This window comes from Xiphophorus couchianus, chromosome 9 (genome assembly GCF_001444195.1).
Source record: "Xiphophorus couchianus chromosome 9, X_couchianus-1.0, whole genome shotgun sequence".
NCBI classification, from domain to species: Eukaryota; Metazoa; Chordata; class Actinopteri; order Cyprinodontiformes; family Poeciliidae; genus Xiphophorus; species Xiphophorus couchianus.
In genome coordinates, this window is record NC_040236.1 from 25,685,694 (window position 1) to 25,708,902 (window position 23,209).

General features: G+C 37.3%; 1 protein-coding gene across 3 annotated transcripts in view; it reads right to left on the reverse strand.

The window, feature by feature from the left end:
* naaladl2 (N-acetylated alpha-linked acidic dipeptidase like 2) overlaps positions 1-23,209 on the reverse strand; it is a 385,596-nt gene that overhangs the window by 86,433 nt on the left and 275,954 nt on the right. For all 3 annotated transcript variants that reach the window (XM_028028168.1, XM_028028167.1, XM_028028166.1), the window contains one exon: positions 5,640-5,792. In XM_028028168.1, the coding sequence (XP_027883969.1) occupies positions 5,640-5,792 (153 nt within the window). The remainder of the gene's footprint in view (positions 1-5,639; positions 5,793-23,209) is intronic.

The following is a 23,209-nucleotide window of genomic DNA, read 5'->3' on the forward strand; positions in this document are numbered from 1 at the left end:
AACTGACCTGCATGCATAAGCAGCAGGTAAAAAAGAGGCACATGTTATATTCAGGAGTGGAAGTTTTAAACCAGGACAGTGAAAGACCATCTGGCTGGAGCATTCCACCAATTAACCATTAGTACATGTGCCTTATTAGTTGAATTAAATAAACTTTTGTTTTGAAAGTTCTTTTTAGGAGGGTGGGGGGTTCTTTAATTGTTTAAGAGTTGGGTTGGAAGGAATTTGCACATCTTATCCTTCATTTTTATCCTTCTTCAATGTTGAACTCTTTTGGGAATTTGGGAATAATTATTAGTAAAACCTGCCAAAGGGTTTCCTATTCAGCCTTAACAGAGACAAGAGTCTGTCCCTAGAGAAAAGTACATGTTTGTGTAAAAAACATCTAAAGCAAAATGAAGTGATGATATAATGCGTTTGTGAATTAACTTGCATAGATTTTTAATCTTTTGTTGTACATTGGTACATTTTTGCCTCACGACCTTGTTTCTATGACTGCAGTTCAACAGCTGAATGAGCAGCTTGTTACATTGTTTTACCAGGTCAATATGCACTCCCTATCCTGGGTTCTCATAACAAACAAATGGCTCGTTAGAAACTCCCAGAGATCATTGTGACAAACAAACAGGTCCTTCAAATCTCCTGGAGGAAAAATATAACTGTGAATAATCCCACATTAAGCTCCTTATTTTATATCCCCTTTTTAGCACTTATTGGTTTTATTTTGTTTTATTTTGTATGATATATGGTTGACTTCCAGTTTTTGATTTGATGCCTTTATTTTGATAGGACAACTTCGTAACAACAACCTTAACAGAAGACAAGTTGCAACAACATCATTATCTTGTTATTAGCGACCCCCTTTATAGAGGCGCAAGGTATGTTTATTTTGTAAATAACTATATTTCTATTATTGATTGGTTGAAATTGTGGATTTGTTTTATTGTAAATGAATACTGGCGTAGTTTTTGAATAAGAGTATATATTTTAGTAGTGAACGTTAATTTTTGGTTCAAACGTTACGGTTGTAAGAGCGTGTTTTTGTAGCTCACACCGTCTTCATTGTGTGTGTTTGTACATAGGGCTCTGACAGTGAAACTCAGGGTTTACTTCCAATAAACCTCACTGCTCATCAATAAAGCCACAATCTTTCATTCTGGAGGGTCTGCTACAATAACTTTAAGTCTCCTTTAAGTTTTTCAGTAGGGCTGGTAGCAGTCCTCGTCTGGTTCCTGTTAAATATTGAACTACACATGCTGAAAGTAAACATATGCAGGCATTCAGGGGCCTATACAGGGTTATAATTCTGTCATGTCATCTTGAAGACATCCCATAACTGAAGGATAGTAAGAGGGGCATGTTAGAAAATGTTAGAAAGCCAGACACACAGAAGATTCACTTTGGGGGAGTAGAAATGACCTGCTGCTGTCTCTAGGCTGCTAGCTTGGACTCAACACCATAGCACTGCTTGCAGAACCACCTGTCCCCAGCAGCTAACACAGACACTTCCTCTTTGATTATCATCACAATACGAAGTTAGATTCACGGCTTTCGTGTTTCACCTGTTGTCACTGAGCCTTGTAACAGACCTACAACTTTTTCTGGTATGGGTTCTTCAAAGATGCAAAAGGTACGAGGCCAAAAGAATGCTGCCACCTTCGTCCCTACCTGTCTGGAGGAGCTGTCTCTATCTGTAGAGCGCGGCAGGAATAGCCTGTGGTATAAACACAGCACTTGCCAAAGTCAAGCTGAAGATCCCACTGACTTAATATTTCACTATCCCTACCTGAACCTGAAAGTTGCCCTGAAACATGTAGCTGCAAAGATGAGCTCTTGTCAGATATTCCTCTCACACCTCAGTGCCCTGCCTGAGTTTTTCCCTCCAGAGCCCCAAAGCCAATGCATCTGCCTGATGACACATGTCAGAAATGACACCCACGTTGCACCGACGGGAGAGAATTTTACTTCCAGATTTCTGCACGCAGAGGTGAGAACACACAGACTGAAGGACATTTTTGAGAATTTGCACGCAATCCCAATGAGGAAGAAATAGTTGCACATCTGGCCTCATAATGCCATTACTTGATAGTCATTTTTAAAACATGTTTTTGTGCATAACTGAATTGAATTTAACAAACTAACCCTATAAGGTATCAATAAGACGTAGTAGTATTTTTTCACGATGGCTCAACCAACAACTTTGTGCAACAAACTTTAGTTGCTAGAGGTGCATAATCACATCACGAAGGAGAGCACTTTGACGAAATGAGAAACAGATGTTAAATACGGAACAAACACTGTTCACTGAACCACATTTCATTTCTGAACACTACAGAGCTGCTACTGTACACAACATCTGGAACTCTCACAACACATTACAGACTCAACAACTTTGTTTGCTCAGCATATGAGGATGAATGGATGCAATTACAGATGCGGCAGATTATGTATTGTAATCTGTATTATCACCATAGAACACAGAGCCCTAAAAGATGCTCAAATGGTTAAAGTCACATCAATGTGCTTTGAGAAATGATCTTACTTTGTACATACACTGTTTCCAGATGTTGAGTACAGTCTCTGTTGTTTCAATATGCATGGTTCAATGTAAACTTTATTATTCCACTAAGGGAAATTTAAGTGGCCCCACATTGCACATCTCATAAAGATATACAATGTGAAACAAATTACAGAACAGGCAATAGCTATAACACAATCTGGACATAGCAAAAATACCAAGGAATAAAATAACAAGGATAACCCTTGTGACACAATAATACCTAATGTATTCATTTTACATTTTTGATTTAATCTTAATGTCTCTAATACTCTTTTCAATATATTTTTGTACACTTCATAACAATATATTTTTCTGAAGTATACTTTAAATTATGATTAAATATATTATTAAAATTAGACTTTGGAAAATCTTTGGAAAATTATGCTGTATTTGTACAAATGTATATCTTAAAAGCAATTTTTTAAAATATGTTGCTTATATATGTACAGTATACTGTACATATAAACAATATGTATTATTTTCAAATAGATTTTGTATATAAATAAAACAAAACTCACAATGAAATTACTGTAACAGATGTAATGTTACATGTTTTCACCTTCAATCTCTTTCAAAATCGTTTAACAAAGTAATAACAAATAACTGTGTTCATGGCTGACAGCATCAAACAAACTTTAGTGACAGAGGTTCTACAGCAAAGCCTTTACTGGTCTTTAACATTAAATGTAGAAGGCATCTTCAGTTTTACATCTCTCCAAAATACTAAATACCTACTTTTTCAAAAGTATAACGCTTATGAATTTGAAATACGTTCAAAATACTATTTAAATGTAATTCTTATACTTAAGTCTTACTAATTAAAAGTACATAAAAAAGTCATATACTTACAGTGTACAAAGTATATTTGAAGTATTTCCATTTTAGCATGCAGCTGTACAATTGATTCACCTCAAATTGTGATTTTCTACAATTTATTTACAACTAAAATATATTAAGTACAAAATGTATATACAACTGTATATGTACAACATGAAAATATACATTGAGCTGAATATATATTTTGTACTTATACAGCAGCATCTGATTTTATGTATTTGAGAAATTACTTGTTCTAGATTTACATTAACTTTTATCAAATATGTATGTTACAAACCTCTTGATCAGGAGAACTTTGTCATGAACTGAAAATATGTAACTATGTAACACATAAAGCATCATCAACATGTCTGACTGCTCTGCTGTTTGTTTAAGCTCAAGTAAAACCTGAGCTGTTTTTGCTCTTAGGGTTTTTTGTGAACTGGAAAAGCAAGATAAAATACAACATGAGAACTGTTTCACTGTGATGGTGGTCCCGCAAGCCCAAAATGCAGGAATAGAGAAATCAATGCTTTAACCAACCAAAACATTGTCAGAAGGTAAACAGCCAAGAAAAAAAACCTTGAATTTCTCCCCCAGCTTCCTCACTGATAATTCCTACAAATTCAGATATGAGGGAAATTGGATTCTTCCAATTTTTAACGATGTCAATGAGTTCAATTGCTGCTGATTTTATGGTAATCTTTGCCTACAGGAAGTTTTTTAACAGAACTTGTTTACGTATCAGACTATTAATTTGGGCTTTTAAATAAGCCTGGACTTTATCTTCGCTGCCTTTTGTTGTTTTAATGCTGATAGGAAGCCTTAGAGGAAGATAAACATCATGAAGATCTCTTACATTAATTAAGCTTCTAGTTGCCGGTTGAACCAGGAGTTCCACATTTGAGTGGGTTGACATTTCTGGGGGAAAAAAAAATAAAAACATCTCTATTTTTCTAGCCCCAGGTAATGCAACACACATCCATATTGCATTCTTAATAGAAGCGAATATGGGCATGAATGATTTCTACTCTCTAAGATGCGTATTTGTTGCTCGCAGAGACAAGATCCAAATTGCATTGTGTCAAACTGGGTTTGTAAATGATTTTAAGATCTAAAATAGCACTATTAGTTTTACAAGCTGAGGATGGTGGTTGTCACATTCAATCCTGAAGAAGTTAGTTAACTACACTCTCAACATGTCTGTCTTTTGCTGCTGCTCTGAAATTAAACACACGTTTTTCCCTGAAAACTATTGAATTGACCATGCACATGCACTGACAAAGCTTTTGTCAGACTGGTTCCAATGAAAGATGTGCAACTGTGATTGAAATCTGCATCTTCTTCCATTAGCAATGGCACCTAAAGAGTCAATTTTGAAGCCTTTTACTTGGTTATGAACATGCACTGACAAACATTTTGTATTTTCAGTGAAACTGCAGTATCAGTGAGTGTGACTTAAAAGGTCATGTTGGATTGATATGAAAGCAACAGTGAAACTTAGAGAAGTCCTTCTCTCTGAATCATTAGAAATGTGTGCAAAATTCAGCATTCTGGTAATGTTGGAAAAAAAACAACAACACATTTTTGCAAATGAGAAACACATTTAAAATCCCAATGAGAATATGTTTGTTTATGTGATGAGTCATTCAAAATCATGGTATGATGAATATAAACAAGAGATATATATTCATAATTCAGTCATGGAGCCAGATCTCATCATCTATCAGCCAATCAGAGGAGACGTTGGCGTTTTATTCAGGCAATGGAGCCACAAGCCCCGTCTACTTGGAAATGGCTATGTATGCAGCGTTTTGGGGAATTTTACAGAAGAGTTATGGATTCAACACTTTCACATGACAAACTCAATATTTGACGAAGTGAGCAATGCTGTGAGGGCTCTGGTGGAGCTCTAAGGAGGACAGTGTGTCTACAAATAAGAGTGTTGCTGCTGTTTACGAACTGGTGTGATGTGAAAAAAAGTGTTTTGTATTGCAACCTCAATAACCACATCATCCAATCACAAAAACCTTTTATCAAAAAATTTGAGATTTTTTGAAATTGGCTCTTTTCCACTGAACAAATTTATTTTCAGAATTCCAATTCGAGCAGTGCTCACCTTGGAAACAAACTCAGTTAGTGTTGGACATCACTTCATGTAAGACACAACATTTCCATTAATCTAGAAATGGCAGCACAAACTGAAAACAATCCAATCGGTCAATGAAATGTGAAGACAATAGACGCTTTAGGCCACACCTACCTCTGTGCTCTCTGCTTTGGTCTGCTCAAAGGCGAATTCCACGGTAGGAACAGCCAGCTCGTTGGCAAAGAAACTCACATCTCCAGGCAGCTGAAAGGAGCTCACGTTGGGCCCAGGACAGTTTCCTCCACGGATGCAACTCAGCAACTGTCTCTAGAAGTGTGAGAAAAAACACTGGAGAATCAACTTGATGGGGAAAATAAAACAGCTCCATGAAAGGAACCATAATGTGCAACGGTTATTTGTGCTGGATTATAATTCTTGACTGAACTGTGACATTGCAAGACCTGTAATAATGCAGATATTTATTCAGACTGGCGTTGGAGAGTGGGTTGTTTCTTTGCCATCTCTAGCAACAACAAACTGATAAAGAATCCTCCCTCTGACTGCTGTCGGTACCTACAGCTGACAGCTGAACAACAAAACACTAAGAGCCTACAGATCACAAAAGAGACTTTTAGTACATAGAATACATACAATAAAGAAAAGGTCAGTAGAGCTAGACTGGATTCTTTCTTTTCAAGCTTTCTTTGTCCAATTTGGAATGCATCACACAAAAGGAGCATTTTACACATTCTGACACTTCTGCAGAAAAACACAGATGACCCTGACAGAAGTACTTCAGTATTTCAGTCAACTTGGAACAAAACGAAAAAAAATATATATACTAAGGATAACTTAGCATTGTGATTAATAAGTGAGTGCTTCAGAAGCTTGTCGAAATGTTATTCCATATCTGCCACTGAAGTTGTGACATTGATTACAATAAAGGTCTTCAAGTTTGAAACATTTTGCAATCATAGAACTTTTTTATTAAGTATTTTTTGCAACATAATTGCATTTGTTAAAAAAGGCACTGATTTAATGGGTCTTAAATGAAAATGTGTTCTCAATCAGTTTAATTAAATGTTAAATAAATAAAATAAAATATATTTTTTAATACCACTCCAATAGAAGTGGTTTTATACTGTATATTTCTGAAATGATTTGCCAGCCATTGTAGCTTTTAAACCTGAACTTTGAACTATCCAATATCAGGAATTGAATTAGCAAGTTTGTACATCTTTACAAATACATGCATCTACAAATAACCTTCATTAAACCAGTAGATTTTTCTTTCTAATGACCTGGACCCACTGCACATAGTGTAATTTTACTCCCATAGAAGTACCTAACTGCATCTTTTGTTCAGCAAAACCTTTGCATAATTCCACTAAAATTACAAATTAAAATTCTAACATATGCAGAGTTTTTTGTCGTTATTTTTTCCCCCAAATTAGTCTCCATGATGTCATTGACATGAGATATTAAGTTGTATAAAGGACTGTGCAAAAACCCCCCAAAACAAACAAAAAGAAATCAGCAAAAAACTGGAAATAAGCCTCAAGACCTGCTGTGTGAATGTTGCCTATAAAATGTCAGAGTTGTAAAAATCGGACCACAGAACGTTTTGACATGTACAAGAAAATCTGTAGCAGCCTGTCTGAACTGCCTGGCCAAACTGCATAAGCAGGGGTCAAATTAGACTGAAGTTGATGTGAATGGAGAATATTTTTCCCTAAAGATGCTTGTCTTCCTGTGCCATTGAAAGAGAAAGTAGAAACAATAGGTGAATGGATAAAATGGGTATATATTCTTCAGGACTGGTTTGTACAAAGTAAAAGTAAAATAGAATGATAGGCTTAAACAAAATGGTCGCCAGCAAAATGCTATAATAATGCAATGATATATGTAAGTACAGGTTTCCACCAAAGTTAACCTACAGTACAACCATATCAAACGAGAAGACTGAAGCTGCGTTTCCAATGGCCATAAAATTCAGCAAATTGTAATTACCAAAATAAATTTGCACAATGGAAACATGCCAATTTCCAAAAGAACTTACGTTTTGCTATAAAAGGTTTTTTGCATAAGGATGAGGTGTTTTAAAGCTGTAGTGAAATGAAGGTGTTTTTCAAAACTGCAATGGAAACACTTGTTTTCACATGAGTCACATGATGAGCAACATGATGTTTCTACTGGCAGAAAAGTTTAAGAAGCTGACAGGAAGTGGTTGGAGTATGGCAGCAAGGCATGTTTTTAATGACTTATAGCCTGAACAAACTAACTCACGTGTAATTTTAATTATCTCTTATTTAATGAAAACACCACAATTGCAAAATTGTGGGGTTTTTTTTACATTAGTTGAATATTTACAAAGTTTTGCATACATTTGGAATGGAAACGCAGCTTGATATTTGAGTCCCAGCCTTCAAACACCTAATGTGTTTTTAAAATGTATCATTTTTCTTGAATGCTTAAGATGTGCAATCAGAATAATCTCAAGAATTATCCCCCATATTTATTCCGTCATTGCACTGAATCTCCACATTACGTTAAAAGCTTAAACAAAACCTTCTTGTCTTTAACAAGACATTGCAAATTGTTTGAAGACTCAGTACTAATCGGAATTTTTAACTACAAGTCTAAATCTAGCTAAACAGGAAGCAGTGCGTGGAGAATGTGGGATGTGGTGAGGGTAGTGTTGTGGCTAATTGCTGACTCCAAGCTTTTGTCACAGCACCGCTAACACGCAGCTTGTCAGCAGTACTGGATGCTTTCCGCTGTTGTTCTGTAATTGAAAGAGCAACACAGCTGCTGGAACAGAAATTGTTCAGACTACAGTGGGTAGCGGAAGCAAACAGACTGCAACAGTCAATCAACTGAAGGCTTATCTCTACCGTCCACGTCCTCTGAGCCCACCGCATGTCACAATGTCCTTTTGGCCCATTGCATTTAATTAGAGTTTCCTTTTATCAAGGTTTGTCAAAGGGGAGAGAGCTCTGGTGTCCAATCATTGTCGCCACGGTCACTGACACATTGTCAGCCTGTTGTAGTTTATCACTCGTAAAGGCTGCTGTTCTCTGGACATGAACAGCTGTGGTGACAAGCTCCCAGTCGAACAGAATGAGGGGCAATAAGTCATACCTGGAACCTCAGCACAGAGTAAAATTTCTCTTTAATACCAAACTTTTCCAATTAATTCCTCAACAAGACTGCAAGGATGAAGGGGCATTGGTGAGGGGGATTTACAACTCTCTGTGGAAAAGTGGAGAGTAGATATGGATGCTCTACTAGTTTATGTGTCTTTAGTTTCAATGCAACTGATAAGAAATCTAAGCAGATCTCTGAGCAATTAAAAACCGTCAAGATTCCCAATGCACCATTAGCCATCTCAGTTTAAATAGGAAATAATGTACAAGGCATCCGTAAAGTATTTCACATTTTGTTATGTTACATCCTTTTTACACATTGTATTAAACTAAAAATTCTACACACAAATACCCCATTTTGACAATGAGGACATCTTTAGGGAATTGACACCCCTAAAATAAAATCAATATATCTCAGAACTGCAAGTTGTATTTGATTGGTTCTGGTATCAACATAAAGGTAACACTCCAGTGAATAGACCAGAGGTCTAAAAATCAACAGTCCTACTGGTGAGAGCAAATATGGAACTCAAAAAGGTGAATAAGTGTTTTTTTTATGACATTGTGTGATGTATAGAACACTATTTACTGTAACAAACTTCATTTAAGCATTGAAATTTTGGAAAGGTATTGGTTGAAATAAGTCCAGGTTAATTAAATGCTCTGACTAACTGAAAAGCCTTTAATGTCAAAATAACACCCTCAGTTACACTGTAAACATCATCCTGAGAAGGAAAAAAATCATGGAACGTGCCTTACTGTCAGATTTCATAAGAAAACCTCTTTCATGCCATGAAAAAACATATTTCCAAAGATACGCAATTCACCATGACACAAACATTACTTCAAATGCAAAACTTTGATTTAGAGCAGAAAAAGTTTTTTTTTTTTTTTTGTCTTGGCCTAGTAGTAGATCTTGAGCAATGTCCAAAATAAATCGCAGAGCTCAGGATGATTGAGAATCTGCAGTATGATTGTAAATTTGCCGTGCACCAGTGGAATCCATTCAGCTTGAAGGAGATGAAACAGTTCTGTCTTTAGAATTGGGCAAATTCCCAGTGGGAAGATGTTTCCAGCTTACAGAGACAGACCCCTGAGAGACGAATCCTTTAGCACACTCAAATTTTCTGTCTTTTGTCATATTTGTTCCACAATGACAAATGTTTTGTGCTTTCAACTATGTAGATTTTGTGTTGAACACGTTTTCAAGGTTTGCTCTATTTCCTGCCATCAGGACAACAGCTGCTGCAGTCTTTCAAAAGACTGTGCTTGTTAAAGGGGGAGTATTATGTGCTTTCCAGGCACATTCCGCCATTTTATAGCACAACCAAGTAACCATGTTACCTATAGCTGCCAAATACATCAAATACGACTGAAAAGAGACTTGGCTTCAAATTGGGTCTCGTTTTACCAGCATTTCGCTGAGAAGTGTCTTGTCTAATAAGCTCAGCTGACGCACAGTGCCACCAGATGTTTGCTAATTTACTGCTGGCTAGTTTGAAGGAGCTGAGAGGGGATTTTTTTCGGGGGATGTGATCTGTGTGGGAAAAGCTTGGAAGCTGCAGCTCAGAGGAGGAGTTGAACCTCGAAGGCGTTGCTAGGATCATACAGACATTTTGCACAACTGAATGGTTGCCATGGAGATTAAAGGCATTCCTTAATGTGCATGAAAGAATCAAAGCAACACTCAAGGTGTGTTTCTCATTATGGAACAATATTATTACATGATGTACAGCTCAAAAAAGTAAATTTAAAAAATCACTATGACTGACTGACTGACTGACTGAATGAATGAATGAATGAATGACTGAATGAATGAATGAATGAATGAATGAATGAATGAATATCTACTCAACATTAAATAATTGGGAGCTGTTGTGTTCCCATTCTTTAATGGCGACTGGCAGTACTAAATCTTCAGTCAAACTCCATCTACTCTGAGTAATGTTCCTGTCCCTGCAGAAGAACAGGTTCCTTACAGTATCATACAAACAACGACTTGGAAAATTTTGAGGGGGATTTATTATTACAGCTTTCTTCTTGCCTCGATCAGGTTATTCTGAATAATCATTCCATTAAAGCTGAAACTATTGATGTGGCACCCAGGATTATTGAGCCATTCAAAGTGACGACAGATGCACCTATTTTCTGTGTAACATTAACATGCCTTTCAAAATTAATCTTTCCATATAATTAAACCAAATCAGCACAAATTAATTTCATTTCCTGTGTTTTTGTAAACTGAATGAGAGTCCGTATTTTACAGAAGAAGCACATTTCACAGAAACATGTACCTATTGTTTGCAGCAGTTGTTTGGTTTCTAACGAGACACCAACAATCACTCTCTCAAAGCCATCATGTCATGAGGCTCTGCATTTCTATTGGTACCTGTCATCATGACTATATTTGTTGGTTGTTCATTTCACAGGAACATTGCTGCAAAGGCAAGATATTGCATGAACTTCATCTGAACTCAATTTACATAAATGCCTGTGATTAAAAAAAAGGCACTACTACTACTACTACTGAACAATTCAATTTGTGAGCAAGTGCGCAACTGAACAAGCACGCTCGTAACTGCAGCCGGCTGCCATTACAAACTCCGAAGCCATCGCTCATGTTAGGAATCTTTCTGCTGAGCTTATTTAGAGGAGGGAGGAAAAAAAAGGAACTTTTGTTCTTTCTCAGCAGGTTTTTAATGTTGAAATTTAAGAACTAGACAAATATTTATACAGAAAAGCTGCAATTAAATCATGATAACATGTTTATTACTCTTCATATATTTTTTTAGCTGTATAACTCTTTTTGTACCAGCTGGTTTTAGAATGTGTTCAGAACCTTCAACATGATGCTGGTGTGTCTGGGAGTAAACAGTCAAGCAGGAGAGAACTGGATCCATCTGCTTCCTGCCACGTAGAACTGAGGGTTAATTAATAGCAGTGATTTATTTGATGGGAAGTGATGCAATTAGAGTTCTGCAGGAGAAGTGTGCAGTCTGTAACACAACTCCCCTGACATGGATTCACGCCTTCCACTTATTATTTTTTTTTTGCAACAAAATAGCAAAGACAAAACAGCTGAATATGTGAATATGTTTCAGAACATCGTCAGCTGATTTCAAGAAAATTTGAGGTTATATTTAGGTATTTAAAGGCTTAAAGGTCGATCAGGTTTTTAAATTCAGAAAAAAAGGGCTTAAGTGGCAAAGGGTTATGTAGCGGCATAGACCACCAGTTTATCAGCTGAAGAGGAGCTTTAGACAAGAGTAAGTGTTGAATTTCTCTCTTTTTCTCCTGTACAACCAACAGAGGCTTAAAACAGACTCCGAGTGGGAAAGAGAAACAGTCACAGTGAGTAGAGTCCTTTAGAGAGGCAATATTAAAGAAGAGAGGCATAAAAATGGGAATTCAGTGGGAGGAGAAATAGAATAGGCAAGTGAGCAGGGATGGAAAGAGAGCAGGACAGCAGAGAGAATGGGTAATTTCAGCCTGTGGGCACACACCGGGAATCAATATTTAATTTCTTTGTCAGCTATGATACGGGGAGAGTAAAATCATTTGGAGATCTCAGCCCACCACTCAATATCACTCAATCTACAGAATCATGTGTGCTACATGGAATGGCTTGCTGGACTCGGGCGTAACAGGATGAAACTAGATAATCTCCCAGAGTATATTGACTCTACATCATCAGACAGGAACATGGCTATAAATTCACAGATAATATCTTATTTTCATTTCCACACCAAACAGACAGTTTGCGGACTAAGGACGCAGTGCATAAAGAAATGAGTTACATCAAATATAACCAACCACCGACTGAAACTGAAACTCCTCATGGACTGTGGGGGGAAATCTGGAACTCACATCAATACTTATTCAAGCAACTGTCAAAGTCTCTTATGAAATTGAAACATGAGGTGTTTTGTCACCAATTACGATATCTAACTACTTTCCACAGTGTTCAGAGTAAGTTCTGGCTTGGTTGTTGTGTCTGGAATGACAGGATATGAGCCGATGGTTGCTGAAAATGTTTCTGAACTACTTTCCCACCATAAATCAGACTTCTGAAAAGTTTTCTCATGGGGGTTTGGACTTTGTGTCATATCAGTGATACCTGTTGGTACATATGGAACATCAACATCTTAAAGCAGTAACTCAAAAACAGACTGGGGTTCAAAACCATTATTAATTCTACGAAGACAATACAAAATAAATAAAAACTCCAGGGCAAAATGTCTAATCTATGTGTTACGGTCATGGAACTATTGCAACAACACATCAATTACGCTATTTCAATATTTTTAAGAAGACAGTGTTATGGAGGTATTATATATTCAACATCTAGCCTGTCGCTTCCAAAGATCACCTCACCTTCTATGACCAACTCTAAAGTCCAGCCAGTGTTCTTCCAACATGAATATTAGATGAGCAGATAGAAGGTTAAGTCCAAGGGAACCTCAGGAAGTGATGTACCCAATGTGGGGCTGGAACAGTATGGACTCAGCTCACAGCAGGAAAGCAACTTGTCACATTGCAATGGGGGATAAAACACAATTAGAGTACCGTACATGTAAAGTTATGTCATAGCAACAAATAGTGGAGAAAAGATATGCTGCACTCAATCTCCTCTGGCCAGGTTAAAGACTTTTAGACATTTGATTCAGTTTCTTTCCACACTGCAGATGAGACTGGTTCAATGGATCACTCTAAGTCATCCACTCTACTGCAGATGACTTACATAACAGAACCCCAGGATTCACTGGATGTCTTTCCACTTTGATTTCTTTGTGTGTGTGTATATATATATATATATATATATATATATATATATATATATACAAGGTATATTGGCCTGATACAAACCAGCTCCTTGTTCTTTGCTTTGCTTTGTACAAAGAGTCCAATCCTTTAGCTATTGAGAAGCAATTACTTGCTAGAGGTGTGAGAAGATTGGGTCTGTTTTTACCTAATCGCTAACACTTAGCCATGAAGTATGTAATGGGCCAGCTTGATGAAGCCTACCAGAAATTGTTTTTGCTGTAAACAACCTTGTGGGCAGTAGGGCCACAATACCTTTGCCAGGAACAAAATGCCTTAAACATTCCTCTTGCTCCGACTTTAGTTGCTCAATAATTGGAAGCGTGGCCAACATGGACTGAGTGGCTTTGATGACTTCCTGTGTGGCCAATAGAAATAGTATGTAAAGGTTAGTAGTTTCTACTACTGGTTACTACTTAGTTACTACTACTCATACTGTGTTTTGGTGACTGGAAACATATGGGTCCTCATCCTGCCTTGTTTGAGTTCCAATTGTTGTCTTCCATTCAGAAGCAAGTATAACCAGGGCAAGTACAAAGTAATTCCACAATGAATAAAAGTCCCCAGAGATTCTGATCAGCTTAAAAAGTATAAAGGGAAAAAATACTTCTGTTGCACTTAGTGGATAGCAGTTTGTGTGTGTATGTGTGTTAAAGAAGGTCAAAATAATTCAGGACTTTTTTCAAATATCAGGGATGTTGGTTTTAATGAATTCTGTACTTTTACTATAGTAGAATGAGATCAACAGAGAGATGACTAGACAGACTGAAAGTGTAAATATTTGTCCCAGTTTTTTTAACTTAAGCAGTTTTCCTCTTGTGGCATACATTAGCATTGCAACATATCAAATCAGCAGAGAATGGTGGGGAACAGACCACAATCAGAATGCAATGAGCAGCAAAAAGTGCCAAATGAGGAAACAATTGTGTATTATGTGTGTGATGATAATAATAATTCTGTTCCAGGCGGCACTCTTTGGAAAAAACCATTTGCAGCTGCTGAACTGAAAAACATTTCCAAGCCATTCAAAACGTAAGTGACTGGAATATTGCAGAAATGAAGAGGGAATGAGCTGGAAGAAGACAAAAGCACAAAAGGGCTGAAACAAAGAGTCGAAATGGAGCATTTTCTCTTTTCCTATCATTGAAAAAAAGGGAATATCGACAGAAAACCACTTCTATATAGCTATGGCACAGAATGCAACAGAGCCAAAGATGGCCTAAAAATATCCAATTAAATCCAGCACTGGCAAATAGTTTTAAATACTTTGCAACCAATTAACATTGCTTACTTTACAAACAAACTCTTTGACACCTGTTTGCACCCTGTTTATGTGGGAGTATTTGGCTTCCTCCAACAGTCACATCAGCTAATTAACTTGTCATATTCATTAAACAAAAGAAGTGAGCGGCTTTCTTTCTTTTGCAGAATCGAGTTTCATGGAAAACGCTTCACCTGCCTGTGCTTACAGTGATAACAAAGATAAAGACACATCTGATGTAAACCTCAATTATAATAACGTAATCAGCATCTGGAAACAAATCCGTAATCCCAACCTTTCCTCTCTCTGTTTGATCTCATTTAATCCTTCATTATACCTTCAGCCAGAAGTTGCAGAGATTTAACTCCAGCTGAAAGTGCAATTAAGAAACCTTTATACTGAAAGAGTGTTGGCCTCACCAGATGGCCACTCTCAGTGCTTCACACTGCTGTGCTAACAATGGATCTCACTGATCAAAACTGCCATTGATTAGAGTCAAATGTGGAGACGGCTAAGAAATACTAATCATTTATAGTAAAAATACAGATATTTATACACACTTCCACTGGTGTCTAAAAAAGTTTTTTGGGGTTTTTTTTGTTGCTACAGACAGTTGTATTGTAGAAGCTTGCAACATTCACTTTTAACAGGTATGGTCACAAGCTTTCTCAAGCATGATGTTGTTAAGTCAATAATAAAAATGTGTAATTTGGATCCTACACATCTTAAAATTTAAAGGCCTATCTTCCAAAATCTCTTTTATGTCAAAGCTCCCTGAAAAAGCCGCAGCACAACGGCTCATTTCTTTTATGGCAAAAACATAAAATCTTTGACAAACATCAGTCTTCCCACTCCACACTAACAACTTTACTCAAAGTGTTTATGACATTTTGATGCCAGTGCACTCTGGAAGACCTGCTGTAATGATTCTCCTGGAACTGACATCTGTCTTTGACTCTGTATCAGTGGTGGCAAAAGCACTCAATCACTGAACTTAAGTAAACATACAAATAGAGACAAAAATATACTTAACATATTTACTTTCTAAATATATTCCCTACTGCAAAGCTCTGAAACATCTTTGCATCTATTGTATGTAAGTTGTCTTCTATACATCAGTAGTGCTGTGCCATTTTAATGAACAATGCTGCAGTTAATGCATGTTTTTATTGTGCTTTCCCTCTGTGAATGTTTCTCTGAACTCGGAATCAAACCTGCAACAGCGGCATCGAGGACTTAGAGCCTCTCTATGGTGTCCCAAATATTAGGTTTCTATTTGCAAAAAAAAAAAAATTAAAAATTAAACAATGTATTGTTTTTCTCCCACTTCATAAGTAGCCACTTTCTGTCAGGTTGCCATCCTAATTGCTAAGAAAGCACAAGCTTGGGATTGCTCTCTGTCACTACTGTCTGCTTGCCTTCTATCGATCAACTTTGAAGAAAACACTTTAAAAAAATCAACTTAGCAAGCAGAAATTGATTAATTGGTGCTTCGTTCAGTTACACATTTCCCGAGCTTCACATTGCTTAAAAATTACATCATAATCAATCTTGGATTAATTTCTGGGTCAAGTAATTACCTAAATAAATGTCAAGAAACCTTTGGCAATGCGACTTCATGCTTCTCTATTTTACACAAACAACACGCCTCATATTGCCTCTGCAAGGCAGGCGAGCCACAAAACTGCTGTTGGACAAATGCATCACATCACAGAAAATGACAAATGTCAGAGCCAGGAGTAATGACAGCGCTCATTCCTCACCTAACACACATTTTCATATGCGTTCCCCTACTTATGTTCTTGCCGCTGTGATATGAAACTGTGATGGAGGGGCCACGCTGTCAGCTGCATAAATGCCTTTGAGGCCGAGCGGCTTCTCCTTGAGATTATGCAGATTCATGGAGCCTGGCACAGTCGCACAATGCTTTCCCTGACAATACAAGAACTATGGTAATTCAAACATATTGCCAACAGCGTACTATTTCAAACATTATGCCAAGTGCGCTGTCGAACCGTCTTGGATGGCTGTAAAGTCACACACTCATTCTGGTGATTTATCGTCAGCTTCCTTCCTTCTGGCTTTATGTGAGAAAGCATATAAATTAGGCATACTTGCATATTCCTTCATTTAGATGATGTTCAGTTTTAACATTTATGATGCGAATTGGAAGCCAGCAGACTGTCATCCTCTCCTTCACTTTAAACCTGTCATGGTATCTCAATCCAATTAAAATATTGGCCATATTTCTTCTACTGAGTTTGCACAAACAAGACATTTAAGATGAAATGTGTGAATTATTTAAACTGAAAGTTCTAGATGGAATGTTTTCATTTGATTCTATTTTTGAGCAGATTTCTGAGACTTTTGAACTACATTTGTGTCAAAATCGATCTTATGAGAGACTTCATAGAGCACTGTAAAAAGTTTCTACCCCTAACAGATTTCTTTTTAGATCATCTAATTGCAAAATCAGACAAAGATAACCCGAGCAAATACAAAATGCAAATCTTGCAAACCTAATAAATGGCTAAGCCACCCCTGAGCATTTGTGACAACTGCTTTTATATCGCTATGGGGGAACTGTGGCCCAGCGTGCATTGAAGTAACATTTTAATTCAGGTACTTTGGAGGGCTTTGAGGTGTTTACATCCCCTCAATCAAACTTAAATCTGGACTTTTACTAGGTCAGTTTAAGGTGGTCATGCTGGGGGTTTTGGATTATTCTCCTACTGGGACCATAATGGGTGTGTTTCTATGGGAGTCCATGTTTGTTATATACCATTATCCAATAATAATAATAATAATAATAATAATAATAATAATAATAATAATAATAATAAATGATAGAGATTGTATTTCACATATCTTAGCTTTAACAAGTGTTTATTTGGGTCTTTACATGAACTCACATCAGACTGCCTATATCCTCTGACCTCAACAAGACATTTCAGTCAACTCAAAGGCTGCTCACTTGGTGCTTTCCTTTTTTTGCACTGTGCGCTGTAAACCTGAGGGATGTTTGTGTAATAGATCAGGAGTTTTGCACATCTGACATCAAAAAGCATTCCATATTCAAGGTCTAAATTTCTGTTGTTTCCATTCCTGATGCTCAGTTTGAACCTCAAGAGATCCTCTTCACCTCGTCTATTGGTTTGCTGGTATGTGATTTACTTTTTGTGCTAAGAAAGCATTTCAACAGGCATACCCACTGGAGTTGGTAGTGAGTATCACTCTTCTTGGCAGCAGTAACAGTTCCCATTAGGTTAAAGTAACAACAGCATAGTTGGTTACTTTTTATACTGATTTGAGTCTGAAGGAGGTTTTAATACATTATCCATACCTTTCTGCTTTTCTGTTGGAATAAATATGTAGTCACATACTGTACCTTAGTTGGGAAATTAGAAGAAAACAAAACATGGCTACTCACTTAAACGTGAACAGCTGGAACTGTGACAGACAAGGTTGGAAGCAGATCTAAGTTTGTCCTTCCTGTTCAAGGCACCATTCCACTACGACGTAAAATTGTGATGTTTTCGAAATTTGAGTGCCACTGAAACTTTCTCCTTGCTGAACTTTTTAACTGAGCTTTAAGATTAAGCTTTTCAGAAATATGCTCCCCTGGTGTGGAATCCAAAGCAGGTTGAATGAGTCCAGACAGCACCTTATGCCAAATGCAAAGAAACCTGGAAATTGTGTCAAAGCCAAACAGTTGATGTGAGACATGTGGATCCTGTATGTTTGTTTTTGCACACACTTTTGTACAGACAGCTTTATTTGTGGACAACAACGATGCAATTTCCATCCAGCAGTTTTTAATAATTTGACAGTCTTTGTAGTTGTAAAGTGAAGGATTGTAAAGATGTACATAATTGCTCACCGCATCAGATTTACGTTCCTCAAACAGTATTTATGTCTCCCACAAATACAGAAGCTGGACAGCGAAGTAAGAGTGCATTTCCACATAAAACACAGCAACAAACTTCTGACCAATCACACAACACTTCAAACACAGCCTAGTGTCAGGTTTGGCAGGTGGATGATCTGGATGATCTTTTATATTCACAGTATCTGAGTGTTGGCATCAAAGTTCAATAAAACAAGAAGAAGAAGTACATTTCAAAAGCTGGGTTTCCTTTCTCCCATTTTAACGAGAAAATGACAACAAACTGGAAAAGACAAACTAACCACCTTTGATATGCTTTGCCTTTCTGTTATAAATGTGCGCAAAACTTTTTAAATATTCTGCTAAGGTCAAAAAACACAATTTGGTAAGTGCAATGTCTCCTTTAAGTAAATGCAATTGAAATCACAGATGAATAAGTTTGTTCACACAGTGAGTCATTAAAATCATGGAGGCGACGTTTGTGAACAGGAGATATACAGTATTTTCCAGCCATCAACAGCCATCAGCCAATCAGAGGAGACTTCTGCATCTTATTCAGACGTTGAAACAACAAGCCCCGCCTACTTGGGAGCGGCTACGAATGCAGCATTTTGGGCTGCAAAAGTGTTTCTAGAGTAGTTTTGCAAAATACACCAATTGTGACAAATCCAAAAATAAAAAAAAAACACCTCGTCCTACCGCAAAATCTTTTCATGAAAAAATGATCTTTTTTTTTTTATTATTGTCGAGCTTTCCAATTTGCATTTCCAATTTGAGCAATTTTATGGTCAATGGAAACTCGGTTAGTGTGACAGAGCAGGGCTCAGCAGTCATGCCAAGAAACTGGAAGTGAAATTAATCCCCAAATCAACTTACTAAACTTTTTTTTTTCTGAACTGTCAAAATAGGTTATTTAGGGTTCCATCCTTTCTCCTGTCTGTGCCAGCCTGGGTGGGGAGTCAAAAGATGGTAGAGTGAGCATCACCATGGCAACTAGCGAGCATTGATAGATAGCAATGCTCAGCTTTTACAAATCTGTGATTTATTTGCAATGGGTCTGCTCTGCTCTGACTGTTGGTGAAGGTATGGTGTTTAACAAATGACTGTGTAGCACTTCATTCTGACTGGCTGAAGAGCCCAGGAAGTTGGAGAAGCTAATGGCTCGCTCAGAACAGACGCACTGAGGCTGAGCTGCAGAGTGCTGTCAGCATAAGAGTCTCTCACAACACAGAAAAAGAGTCGCTAGTTTTATCACTAGTCAGTTGCTGTTTTGATGAAAGTCACTAGAGGAGTCTGAAAAATTGATAAGTGTTAATACAAAATGGACAAGTTGACAACAGTGTTTCTTTCGTCCTGATCACACCCACTCATCCCCACACTTGGTCGTGTGTGTTGGCTCCGCCCACTTTGAGTTTTTCAAAATTTGCCAGGGGTTTAGCTTTAGTTCAATTAATCAATCAATCAAATTTTATTTGTATAGCCCATTTCAGCAGCAAGGCATTTCAAAGGGCTTTACATCATTACAAACACAGAAACACAATGCAACATAGAATCAATAATCAAAACACGACATTAAGTCAAGTTCCATCAATAAATTCGTAGTTGATTACGTTTCAAATACAATCCTAAACAGGTGGGTTTTTAGTTGAGATTTAGAAGAAGTCAGTGTTTCAGCTGTTTTACAGTTTTCTGGAAGTTTGTTCCAAATTTGTGGTGCATGGATGCTGAATGCTGCTTCTCCTCGTTTGGTTCTGGTTCTGGGGATGCAGAGCAGAACCAGAACCGGAAGACCTGAGAGGTCTGGAAGGTTGATACAATAAGAGCAGATCTTTAATGTATTGTGGTGCTAAACCGTTCAGTGATTTATAAACTAACAACAGTATTTTAAAGTCTATTCTTTGAGACACAGAGAGCCAGTGGAGGGACTTTAAAACTGGTGTTACGTGCTCTAACTTCCTGATTTTAGTCAGAACACGAGCAGCAGCGTTCTGGATCAGCTGCAGCTGTTTGATTGATTTGTTGGACAGACCTGTGAAGACGCTGTTGCAATAATCAATACGACTGAAGATGAACGCATGGATGAGTTTCTCTAGATCTGGCTGAGACATAAGTCCTTTAATCCTGGAAATGTTCTTCAGGTGATAGAAGGCCGACTTTGTAGCTGTCTTTATGTGGCTCTGGAGGTTCAGGTCAGAGTCCATCACTACTCCCAGGTTTCGGGCTGATCGCTGGTTTTTAATTGTAATAACTGAAGCTGTGTCTAGATCGTTCCTCTTTAGGTCCAAAAATAATAATTTCAGTTTTGTTTCTGTTCAGCTGGAGAAAGTTTTGGCACATCCACACATTTATCTGTTCTAAGCATCTGTTCAGTGATTGGATGGGCTCTGAGTCACCTGGTGACATCATAATGTAGAGCTGTGTGTCATCTGAATAGTTATGATAGCTAATATTATTTCCTGTTATAACCTGAGCTAGTGGGAGCATATAAATATTGAATAAAAGGGGCCCTAGGATTGAACCTTGGGGTACCCCACATGTGACCTTTGACCTCTTTGATGAGAAGTTTCCAATTGAAACAAAGAAATCCCTGTTCTTTATGTAGGATTCAAACTTACACTTTAGTTACACTTTAGCTAGAAAAATTGCACCGCTCAGTCCACATGAGAGAAACATTTGAGTTAGGTTATGTCAAATGCCAATATTTTGTATGTTCAGGTATATTTCATTGCTTGAAGGTTGACAGCACATCACTAAGAACTAGCACAAGTTAGCATGTCATTTATTTGCATTGTAAGATTTTTTCCTGACTTGTGCTGCTAATCAAGTGACAGAAAACGATCAGGGTTCGGGTAACTGTGCAGGACAGGCTGTCTTAGCTTCATGACTTTCAGTGACAAATAATAAAAGAAAACATAAACACACACAATGCATAGTAATGAGACGTGACTTTGAAGTGTGTTTGGTCTCATTATACAGCAACACTATGAATCCTTAATCTGAACCAGAGGGTGAAACACGTCTCAGAGGAATGGCTTTCTACTTCTCTTCAGTCGGGTTGGAGTTGACGAAACACAGGTGCTCAACTCCACAGACACAGACCCCCTACAAGTTTAATATTCCCCCCACCATGTCTCCCTGTGGCTTTGATCCACTGCAGTGTCTTTCTCCTGCCTGCTATTTTCCCACACAAACACCCATCTGGTACGACCACAACTGTTTCAACTTACAGCTTCAAGCACTTTTATTGCATCTATTCTGATTATTGTGTGCAGAAACTCTGACAACTAACCAGGGGAATTAAGTAAGTTTGAGTATTTGAGTGAATGTAGTTGTTGCAGCGAAAAGTTTAAGGTCAGCATAACTCAGGCTGTTTGGTTGACTTACCACAGTTTTAGCTAAAGGTTTTGTGCACACATGATTCCTCTATATACTCCAGTTTCCTCCTGCAGTCCAAAAACATGTATGTTTGATAAATTAGCTTTGACTGAGTAGGTAAACTGTATTCACACACCTCAAGGTGGGGCTACAGGGCCTTTTTGCCAACACAAAAGTCGAGGACAAAGTATTCAAAAATTATAAGTATGAGTTGCCTTACAATGTGTTCCTTCTCAACTAATATTTAAAAGTAACCATCTGAGATATTACTTACCAATGAGTTAAAAATTATTTCATAAAAAGACTGCAACTGATTAGATCATCTGATATAATATTTAAAAATGATGCCAGCCAGACATAAATGTAAAATTATCTTCAAATTATGGTATTTTAAAGACAATAATAGAAACATAAAATGTATAAAAACTAAAATTACAAAGTCACAAATTCAGAAGAAGAAACTGTTTCCAAATCATAAAGTTCTGTACGAACATTCACCCTGTATGTTAGAACAGGATGAATGAAGTGCATCCATTGCACAGCAGGCTCAGTAAGTAGAAGCTAGCATTAGCAAAAAGCTTCTGCACGAACAAGAAGTCTTAACTTTGTGTGTTGGTGTGTCTGCTTTTGCTTTTTTTCTTCATTCAGAGAAGTTTCTCACTGTGGTAGAGAATCTACATGTTTTGCTCAAGTAAGAGTAGTGATGATTTGTAAAAAATATTACAAGTAAAAGGTCCAGTGTAGTAAAAATACTCCTAAAAGTATATTTTATTCTAAAAATAGAATATATCTACTCACTTATTGCTCAAGTAAATAAGTGAGTAGATATGAGTGGTAAGTCCCCTCTTCTGGTTGAGGGAATGATGTAATGATGATGTATGATTCAGGCAAACAGCCAATCACATGATTTACAAATAAGATGTTGAAATAGTTTCCAATGAGAAAATTAAAAAGGTGAGATACATACATGAATTCAATTGGAAGCATTGGCTCAGCTAACAACAGGATGGGGGTTCGCTGCAGTGTTGTATAGTAACGAAGTAAAAACACTTCACTACTTTACTTAAGTATATTTTGGAGTACTTCATACTTTCCTGGAGTATGAAAATTTTTGATAACTTTCACTTTTACTTTGCTATATTTCCAAACTTAATTGCGTACTTTTACTCCGATACATTTTCAATGTGTGGTTTAGTTACTCATTACAAAAAAGCGAGAGAGAGAAACGCAAGTGTTTTGACCCCACCTACTGATT